General features: G+C 31.1%; 2 protein-coding genes across 3 annotated transcripts in view; both read left to right on the top strand.

Annotated features, from left to right (window-relative positions):
• The first annotated feature begins 966 nt into the window (after positions 1-966).
• LOC108578829 (40S ribosomal protein S9) lies at positions 967-2,689 on the top strand. 2 transcript variants are annotated; one of them, XM_017942233.1, is made up of 4 exons: positions 967-1,021; positions 1,324-1,562; positions 1,774-1,960; positions 2,518-2,689. In XM_017942233.1, exons 2-4 carry the CDS (start codon positions 1,340-1,342, stop codon positions 2,687-2,689), a joined length of 582 nt encoding a protein of 193 aa, XP_017797722.1. In that variant the 5' UTR covers positions 967-1,021; positions 1,324-1,339. The 2 variants fall into 2 exon arrangements, with proteins under 2 accessions (XP_017797722.1, XP_017797724.1); XM_017942235.1 differs by lacking the exon at positions 2,518-2,689 and adding an exon at positions 2,216-2,274.
• A 4,952-nt stretch (positions 2,690-7,641) lies between these two features.
• LOC108578860 (zinc transporter foi-like) overlaps positions 7,642-10,049 on the top strand; it is a 4,904-nt gene continuing 2,496 nt past the window's right edge. Inside the window, exons 1-3 of the mRNA XM_017942269.1 lie at positions 7,642-7,664; positions 8,419-8,562; positions 8,637-9,393. Coding sequence (XP_017797758.1) covers positions 8,647-9,393 — 747 coding nt within the window. The 5' untranslated portion in view covers positions 7,642-7,664; positions 8,419-8,562; positions 8,637-8,646. The remainder of the gene's footprint in view (positions 7,665-8,418; positions 8,563-8,636; positions 9,394-10,049) is intronic.

The raw sequence follows: 10,049 nt of genomic DNA, 5'->3' as shown, positions 1-10,049 counted from the left end.
CGTTAATTACAAAAATTGCATATATTAAAATGATACGCTTATTCATTGAAACAAGCGTAAAAAAAAAGAACTTGCTTAGGTTAGAATACAAGAAAATAAAGATAAAAAATTTTATCACACCAAGTATGCACATAATTTTTTTCCTTACACCAATATATGATTGATTTATAATTGTCATCTAATATAAATATAATTATTATCATTATAATCATATGCACTTTGTACGCAATATATGCACGTCAACAACAGTATATAATCGACAACAATAAAGAATATAAAATTCTATAAAAGAATCAGAAAACTGATAAAATTCTTCGTTATCTAAGCACTTATTGTTTCGAAATAAATTTATTTTCAACATTGTCGATAATGCGTACGTAACCACATGTATGCATTGACGTGTTATTTGTTTCAAATGTACATTTCATAATTGAAAGACTGGCAAACGCAGTTCATTGAAAAATATTTTGTAATGTGCATTTTTTAAACTTGTAAAATGTATTTTCTTTGTACAGTCATTATGATATTATAATAATAAGTAAAACTGTGTATGAAATATACGACTATCGTATTAAATGTTAACATTTATTACATATATAATTCAATTTACTTAATTTATTGCATAGAGATACTATCAATAAATAACAATATTAAACTAACTAATGTTATATATTGTTTTTTTAATTTTATTTAATAAAAAATGATTTTTTAAAATTAAATTAAAAATATATTTTCTTCTGTATCCAAATTTACAATGCAGATAGGTCTTTTAATTATAAGTACAAAATTTCTTATTTAATTTATACTTGATTTTAAGGCATCGTTTTATATTAACGTTAGCCAAATAAACGAAAACCATATTACATCTCTTAAAAAACCCGCTGGATAAAGCAAACCGGATTTCCTGTTTAAGCGCTGCATTCGCTTTATAACAGTAGCTCTGGGCTCTGCATCACCAACTCGGCCATTTCTTTCTCGTTTACGACGCAGAGTAGTCGTTATTCTCATACGGTGGGATAAGGTGAGATATTTATTCATAAATTACTTATAATTTGGTTTATTTTAACTTCAACATAAAACAGTTAAATTGTTAGCACATATTTCGTTTTGAAACTATTAAATAAAGTTAAATCTTTAAACTTACTACGTTTCGTCGGAGGTTCTTGAAACACGTGGTGCGAAAAAGTTTTATCATTATTTTACTTTCGTGTAAAGATTAAATATTCTACTCTTATGCTAAACTTATTTAATTATTAAAATTTATTAAACATTTGCGCCTATTTATTATATTAAAAGCCTATTTTTTTATTAAATTTATATCAGATAACGATTGTACAAAATGGTGAACGGAAGGATACCGTCAGTTTTCTCGAAAACATATGTTACCCCAAGAAGACCTTACGAAAAGGCTCGTTTAGATCAAGAATTACGAATTATTGGTGAATACGGTCTCCGTAACAAGCGCGAAGTATGGAGAGTTAAATATACTTTAGCAAATATTCGTAAAGCCGCTCGTGAGCTTCTTACTCTGGAAGAAAAGGATCCCAAACGTTTGTTTGAAGGTATTAAATAAATCCTTATTAACTTATTTTATGTAGTAACCCTACATTTTTCCGTAAATAAAAATATCCATGATGAGAATATTTTGAAACTGACACCTCTTGTCTGATCATTTTGAGGACACCATAATTATTTCTACTGATAAAATTATAAAATAGTTAATAGTTGCATTTTATACTTTTATTTTTGTTTATAAAAGTTCGTAATTTGTAGGAAATGCACTTCTACGTCGTTTGGTAAGAATTGGAGTGCTAGATGAGAGCAGAATGAAACTTGATTATGTACTTGGTCTGAAAATTGAAGATTTCTTGGAAAGAAGACTTCAAACCCAAGTTTTCAAACTGGGACTTGCTAAATCTATTCATCATGCTCGTGTGCTTATTCGCCAACGCCACATTAGGTACATGCCATGAACCTTATAATTTTGTATGCCTTGAAACCTGGGCAAGGAATGTCTGATTCTAAACAGATTGTTTCAAATCTTTTAAGGCAATATTAAATTCCTTGATAATCACCACATGAGTAATTATACTTATTTGGTTTCAAACTTGGATACAAAGTTATAATTCTTTCATGAAACAGATGTTTCACTTGTTAGTTACAATCTGTTAGTTATCTATAGTATATGAAAGTAATAGTCTTTTGGCTACTGCAGGTATTCAAACAGTTTTCCTGATTGATTGTCATCTGAGAATCATTGAAAGAATGTGACTTTAAATTTTGGATGGGCAACTATGATGCTCAAGAGTGTTGAAGCACTGCTATACTAATGTTTTCTTTCAGGCAGGCCACTTAAGTGTCAGGAAACTGGCACTTAACGTCTGTTATGTGCTAATGGATACTATGCATATTAAAAATAATTGGTATATTCTTTGTATAATAAGATATCTGAGATGTTAAAAATACATAATTTTTAGAATATATGGACATGAAATATAAAGATTTATCCTGTTACAGAGTACGCAAGCAGGTCGTGAACATTCCATCTTTCATTGTGAGATTGGATTCACAAAAACACATTGACTTCTCACTGAAGTCTCCATTCGGTGGTGGAAGACCTGGCCGCGTCAAGAGGAGGAATCTGCGCAAGGGAAGTGGAGGAGCTGCTCCGGAAGAAGAAGAAGATTAAACCACTTTTATGTAATACTTTTACATAATAAAAGTATGCTGTAAATGTGTAAAGATTGTCATACTTTTTATTTGTGTCGACCATTACCTATCAATGAACATCAGTTTTCTTTTATAGGAAGTTAATTGTAAAATAAAATCACATTGATCGCTTCTGTTATTTATTTGCGAACAAAATTACAACGTAATAATGTGAGAAGTGTTCCAGTAAAAACTGTTAAATTTTTGGACTGGATGCTTTATTCTATGTAATATTAATGTGACGCGAATGATTTGTTTATACATGAAGTATTAATTTAATTTTTAATGTAAATTTGTATATACTCATTTTAAGATTAAATAAAACAGTAAATAAGTTTTAATAATATTTCTAATTTATAACCCTATATTTATTTATGGTAGTATTGGCATAGAGTTATTATTTACGTATATATCTAAGGACAGAATCTAAACTAAAAACACCTCCAATTTTCATGAAATCTTGGTCGCTGGAAAAATCTAGAGTTAATAGGAACACAGAACGTGTGTGGAGTATTTAGACAAAGAGAGAAGACTTTTTCCCATGAGTTAGACAAGGACAGCGAAAAAGAGAAATATCGGCGCCATCTCTTGTTTGGTGACTCGAACTAACAGTTTTCAATAGGATAATAGAATATAGATGGAGCTATCAGACAAGGATAGCACTATGTGCGAGAAGGACAGAGAGAACTTGTTTCCTATTGGTCCATTCGTCTCTAATCTCTGCCCTTAGACAGAAAATCAAGTCACCTTCGGAAAATTCATTAATTTCTCATTATCTACGAATAATTCATGAACTTTTAGAGTTGCATCGTGAAGTTAGATGTTTTAGCAACATTCACATATAATTTTGAAGGCAATAATCCTTTCCAATAATTAATTATTAATCATTCTTCTATGGAATGTCGGAGCAGCTGCGACGCGCGTTTAACATTTTTCGTTAATTTTGCACTTTTATGCGAATAATTTACGCATATTCAAGCATGCATATGAAAGGTTACTCTTCTAGCTATCTTCACGTATAGTTTTCAGTAACAAATTGTTTCTTGTTTGTCAGTTATCGACCATTATTGGGAAGAGTCTCCACACGTTGCATTCTCGGTGACGCAGCAAGTAAGTAAAGTTAATCATAACTTTTTACAAACATTTTGTATATTTTTATGCTTAAAGAATGTAGTCTAAATCTTTATCCATATTCTACAACAATTTTTGTACGTATTTATGCCGTAATTTATTAATTATTAACAATTTTGTCGAAAGATTTTTCCTTGCTGTGCAACGAATGAAATACTCTGCACAAATACTATTAAATAACTATCGAACTGCGAAAGATATATTTATAAAAAAGGTATTAGAAGATAGCTAGAAGATTACTCTTTATTATGCGTGTATAAAAGTGCATAACTTATTCGTATAAAAGTGCGAAATTTATGAAAAATGTTAATTGCGCGTCGCATTACTTCCGACATTTTACAGAAGAATTATTAATAACTAATTATTGAAAAGGATTATTGTCTTAAAATTTACATGTGAAAGTAGCTAGAACATCCAGCTTCGTGATAAAATTCTAAAAGTTCATAAGTTATTCCTAGATAATGAGTAATTAATGAATGTTCCCTAAACGACCTGATTTTCTGTACAAGGAGCGTAGATTAGAGACGCATGGACCAATAGGAAGCATCTTCTCTCTGTCTTTCTCGCAAATAGTGCTATCCTTGTCTGATACCTTCATTTATATTCTGTTATCCTGTTAAAAATTGTTAGTTCAATTAACTAAACAAGAGATGGCGTTGGAATGACCAATTTTTTTATTCTTCGAATCTTCTTTATCATCCTTTATTGATACCTTTGCTGAAGCTGCATCTGCACTGTTAATTTTGTGTGCCGGCGTATATGCATGAGTGTGTGTACATGTGTGCTGCACACGTATTTAAGTAAGTAAAGTACTTACATCTGATGGCAGTGCGAAAAGATTCTATATACCGATTGTTAATCGCCGTACGATTTACATATTTATATTCGATAACCGACGAAGAAAAATAGCCTTGATTGTCTAATACGTTCATCCTCTAAAATAGTGAGATAGGTTTAGAGATCAGGAATACAGTATCAGAGTTAGTATTGTCGGTGCCACGATATAGGGAGGTCGTGAAATCGGTCAGGCGTCAAAGTAAATTGGGATACGAAAATTGAGAGAAATATGAGCAGGTAAGTATGTACTTGGAACCATGGTCAGGACCGTATGAAGAATTCTTGTATCCAGTGAGAGTCAAATTGATTCTAAAATATTTGCTGAAAACTGCGTGCAGCTAGGACAAATTAGAATTTTTCCCTCAGCAGGGGAAGCCGGTTTTGGAAGTACGGTTACAGGTAAATTAACGTGTTTTAGCAACTTAATTTACCTGCTCGTGTTATATACAGACAGAAAATGCAAAAAGGTTGTGCAGCTGCCGACACAGAAAGAAATTACAAATATTTCAGATACATAGTCGTTAATATCAACATATTTTCCATTTGTAAATGAAATACTATTTTCTACTTGAAATACCAAATCATATGCTACCGTTCATTTATTGTTCGAACTTTAACACGTTCCGTGGGGGCCCCGTCATCCAGCTATGGGTGACGTTCTTTTTCGTCAAGTTATGTAGGATTTTACAAGTAATTTATAAAAATCCCATTTGTAACACAAAAATTTAATGGAATAAGCACCGGCAAATATAAAATATACAAAATAAAAATATTAAAAATATACACACTATATTATACTATACATTAATTTATATTTAAAATAAAATATAACATTATACTACGTAGCATGGTATTCGTTAAAACAGTTCAAACACATTTGTGGTGATTTTAGACAATTGGGACAATATGTTGTAGTCTTTTTTATATTTTTTCTCGCTTCCTGGTGTTCGAGAATTTGCCTCTTCTTCTGGTAACATAGAACGCTAATTTCAGCTAATCGCTCTGTTTACGTTCTTGCGCTCCGACCATCGGATTTGGGCCCCGCGAGAAATTCGACCGATTCACGCTGGGCGATCAACGTTTTAAAACAGATTGCAACATGCGGCCTTGAGTGCCGCAACATAAATCGGTGCCGATTCTTCAGAGTTTAAGTTACGACCTCGCTATGCAATCGTGGCCCCGACTATAACTCTTCTCTCTCTAATAGTACTCCCACCATCTCGTTTTAATTCATCTATCTCAACATTCCTTTACTTTTATGTATTATTGAGAGCGAAAGAGAACAGTTGCTTGGAAAATTAACTTTTAGTAGAAACCGATGATCTGTACGATTTATAATGCAGATGAAACATGTGGTTTTCATTAGTAATCGAGATAAATTTTTTCGAAATGTTTGACAGTAATTTAAAATGCAATAATAGAAATTAATATCATAATATTTTATAATTGTATGCTTCTCGTAATGTTGGTCTTAAGATAAAAGAAATGGATATGTTAAAATAGATTATTTTTCAGGTATTAGATTTTCTGCACTTTGAGTGAAAATAATTGTGCATAAAATTATATGCAGATAATAATTATCACAAAAACTTGCGTTAAAAGTCAAATCTAATCTATTTGCTGCATTCAACGTATCGTATATTAATAATTGCAAATATTTGATTATATTCCACCTTGAAAATACTTTTAGCTTGTTAAGAAATACATTCGCAATTTTATTTCCACATTGTAGCTTCTGTTATATTTATTCCTTTATAATATAAAAAATTTTATAAATGGAAAGCTGCATTCATAAAGAAATATTTTAATAACTACTGAACTAAATAGAATAGTTCCACTCGGTTCTTGTTTACGTGGCTTATTTCGTCACAAGGAGAGGCAAATTTCTGTAAGCAAAAGATTTCTTAAATTTTCATCAAAGTATCGTATGTCAAAACATTGTACAGCAAAAGTTGAAAAATTTATTTGAATCAAAAAAATAATTTATTTTAAGAGTCTAAAATAGGAAGATTCCATTCCAATTAAGTACTTTGAACATCGTGCAGCATACTATTTAACAGTGTCGACAATGTGAAGCGTTGAAATTCGAAACCTATGAAACTGCGATAGTGCTGCCTCTTGCACAGATTACGTAACAGCAAAGAATATCTCGAAGCTTGTCGTCCTGTCGAACACGAACGGTCAGCTATGTTCAGAGTATACTTGTTGCTTGCACGCGGTGGAGTTGGTGCTCGGCGGTCGGTTGAGGAGGGAAGAAAGGGGACAGACAAGAGAGTATCAAAGGGTTCCTCTTACGTGAACGTGCGACTTCGCGAGCTTTCCGCAAGCTGGTGAGCGCGTCTCGATCAATTAGCATATGCCACTTCCTAGCGGGAATTTTGTTTCACCGATCGGATAAAGGTAATTACACGAGAGTGTGTATCGCTATTTAACACAGCGGCTCTCCGTCGGACATCGTACGCTGATAAAAAACAACCGGGTCTCGAGCCAAAACTTGACACGTCTTTTTTTTCTATTAAAGCGAGAGGCCGCCTTTCTAACCTATATTCTAACGTGACGGCGGTGGTAGGGTAAAGAGGGCGACAACCACACGAATCTCCTTCTCTTTTTGACAGCTAAAAATACGGTTTTTGACGGAGCGGCCGCAACCGTCGAACACCTTGACTATTTCGGAAACGATACGCCGCGCACGCATTCTGAGTCGTTTATCGTAGTTTCCACTCATAAAATGCGCGCTCTTTCATATCTCGCTGCACCGTGCGTTTCTCTACGGACTGCGACTAATTATGTTTATATCGGCTGGCTGAAATCTCCATATCGAGTGGAGGCTGAGTAGTTATTGTGATGCATCCGCGATCCTTTTGCTTTGCACGTCAATGGTTAATTTATGTTGATTTTAATATACACTTCAAATGAGAACGCTCGGCTGTGAATTTTACATTTATTGTGTATATTGCTGTTGATAAGATAAATTGACAACATTATAAGTAAATACATACATTTTTAATTTTTTTTCTCTAGCCTTTTAAATAGCAAATTGATAAATTTTAATGTATGTGATAAAAAGTACTTGTATATTTGTAATTATTTCACTTGTGAGAGAAATAATATTTGTATTTCATATAATTAATTGTAATTCTGGAAATTATATTGAGAAGAAGAGCAAAGTTTAATTTTAGTTTTTGTTATATTTACTGTTACAAAAATACACTCATTCTGGAAAACAGAATTAATCACCATCTTGTATACACTTGTTTTACATCAATCTTATCTGTGTCATCAATATTTGTATTACACTCAATAATATGTTGATGGAAATATAATTATCTGTTTATTCATAAATAGAAATATGTAATGTTTTTAGAATTCTGTTTGAATGATAACTTTAGTATAAACAAAAATTGAAAATTTTGTATATTTTTGGGAAATGTTTATTGTACAATATGTGAATTGCATTTTTATTCTGACAAATATGTAGTTTATGTTAGTATATTTTTATGATAAAAAAAAAAATTTATCTATATAGGAAATTATTATTGAATAATTAGTTTTGTTGCCCTTTACAATGATATTTGTTCACAGTAAAAATTATGAAGTGTAACTTCAATAATTAATTAGGTCATGTTATACTTTAAATTTATGAATATAATGAGTAATTTTCTATGTAATTTAGATAAGTATAAAAACTCAATGACAGTCTTAGCTATAACTGGATTCATTATCACTATGATTCTTGCATAGATAACTACTTCCCATTTGATGTAACATTCTAGTGCCAATCCTCTGATGTAATGATTTTTAAACAGACCATAATGCTGTATAATAAGCAGTGCAAATTTTCTTTAATATTTTTCATTATTAAACAATAATTAAGGTGTGATAAAGGTTGGTAAATATTAAGTTTTATACATGTGTAGAGTAGTAATATTTGAACCAAAATTTTTCATTTTGTTTTACAGGACATACAACATGTCGCATCATTTTGTCACAGTTTGTGTAGTTTGTGTTTTATGTGCTGCACATACTCCATGTTCTGCACACACTGAATTTTCTGCAGCACGACAAACTACTAAAGATTCTGTTAGTTCTGAAAAGCTACTAGGCCCTAACGAACAATTACAACCATCTTGGTTACTAATGAAGTTCAAAGATACACAACAGAAGGATGTGAGAAAATTAAATTTAAATAATATAGGCGCATATAATAATGGTGCTGTTAAATTTTCTAATGTATTAGATAAGAATAATGGAAACAAAACTCCTACTTTGTTGGTGCCAGTTTCCATAAGTGAAACCCTTACTAAAGAAAAAAGCTCAGAAATTGTAAAAGTTAATGAAAATATGCAAGATATGCATATGCCAATCAGAAAAGAAGATTCTACAATCTTGAAGGACATAGAAATACTTGAAAGACTAGGCCAAATTGAAATTACACGCAGTGGTGAATTGAATGCAGCAAAATTTATCAAAGATCAAAATCCACTTAATAGGGTCAGGACAAAAAGAAATGTAGATGTAATAAATGAAAAATATTTCATGAAAAAAATGTTTGAAGCCTATGGAGATGGTACAAGTGTAACAATGGAAGGTTTTGAGAAGTTGTTAAAGAAATTAGGATTATTAAGATTATTAACTGATATATCAAGATTGGAAAATCATAATACTGTTACTAGTCAGCATGAAAATCCATTGGGTAAGAAAGTTATTGCAAGTATTGTCTTGTATAACTACTGCCAATACAATTTTAATTACCAATTATCAACCTATCAATCATAATAAGAAATAAAGCTACATCTGCTCTAACACATATGTAGCTTAATTATATTTTGACTTGATTCAATATGAGACTCATCTTGATAATAAGAATTTAGCTTAATTTGAGAGTTCAAATTCCTATTCAATTGATCTACAGAGTTACTTATTGATTTCATTGAACTGTTGTTTATATTTTTGTTAAAATATGTTTATAGCAATTTATGATATAAATTTATGTAATGTATTAAATAAATGTAAAAAAGCATTACTAAAAACTAGTAGAGAAAATTCATATAAATATATATTTATACAAAATATAAGAACAGTCAGTAATGTTCGTTTTATAGTTATGAATGAATAAACAAAATTTGATACTACACTTTATGATTGCATGAGATATCAGTGGTTAAATAATCATATCATGAGGTAGATTTACCTTGTGTAACATTATCCTCTGTGCAGATAACTGGTATTTTTCTGCTGTCAGTGACTGCATATTATAAAATTTTGTTAGTGATAGAATTACATCAAGATGAATCTTTTGTAGCATAGTACTTTCTGTCTATTTATGTTAAAATCATTTTATTTAATGTAAGAAATTATTTACCTTTTTGTTA

The sequence above is a fragment of the Habropoda laboriosa genome, unplaced genomic scaffold (genome assembly GCF_001263275.1).
Source record: "Habropoda laboriosa isolate 0110345459 unplaced genomic scaffold, ASM126327v1 scaffold62, whole genome shotgun sequence".
In the NCBI taxonomy this organism is placed as follows: Eukaryota; Metazoa; Arthropoda; class Insecta; order Hymenoptera; family Apidae; genus Habropoda; species Habropoda laboriosa.
The sequence above is the reverse complement of the archived record's forward strand: the minus strand, read 5'-3'. Positions and strand labels throughout refer to the sequence as shown.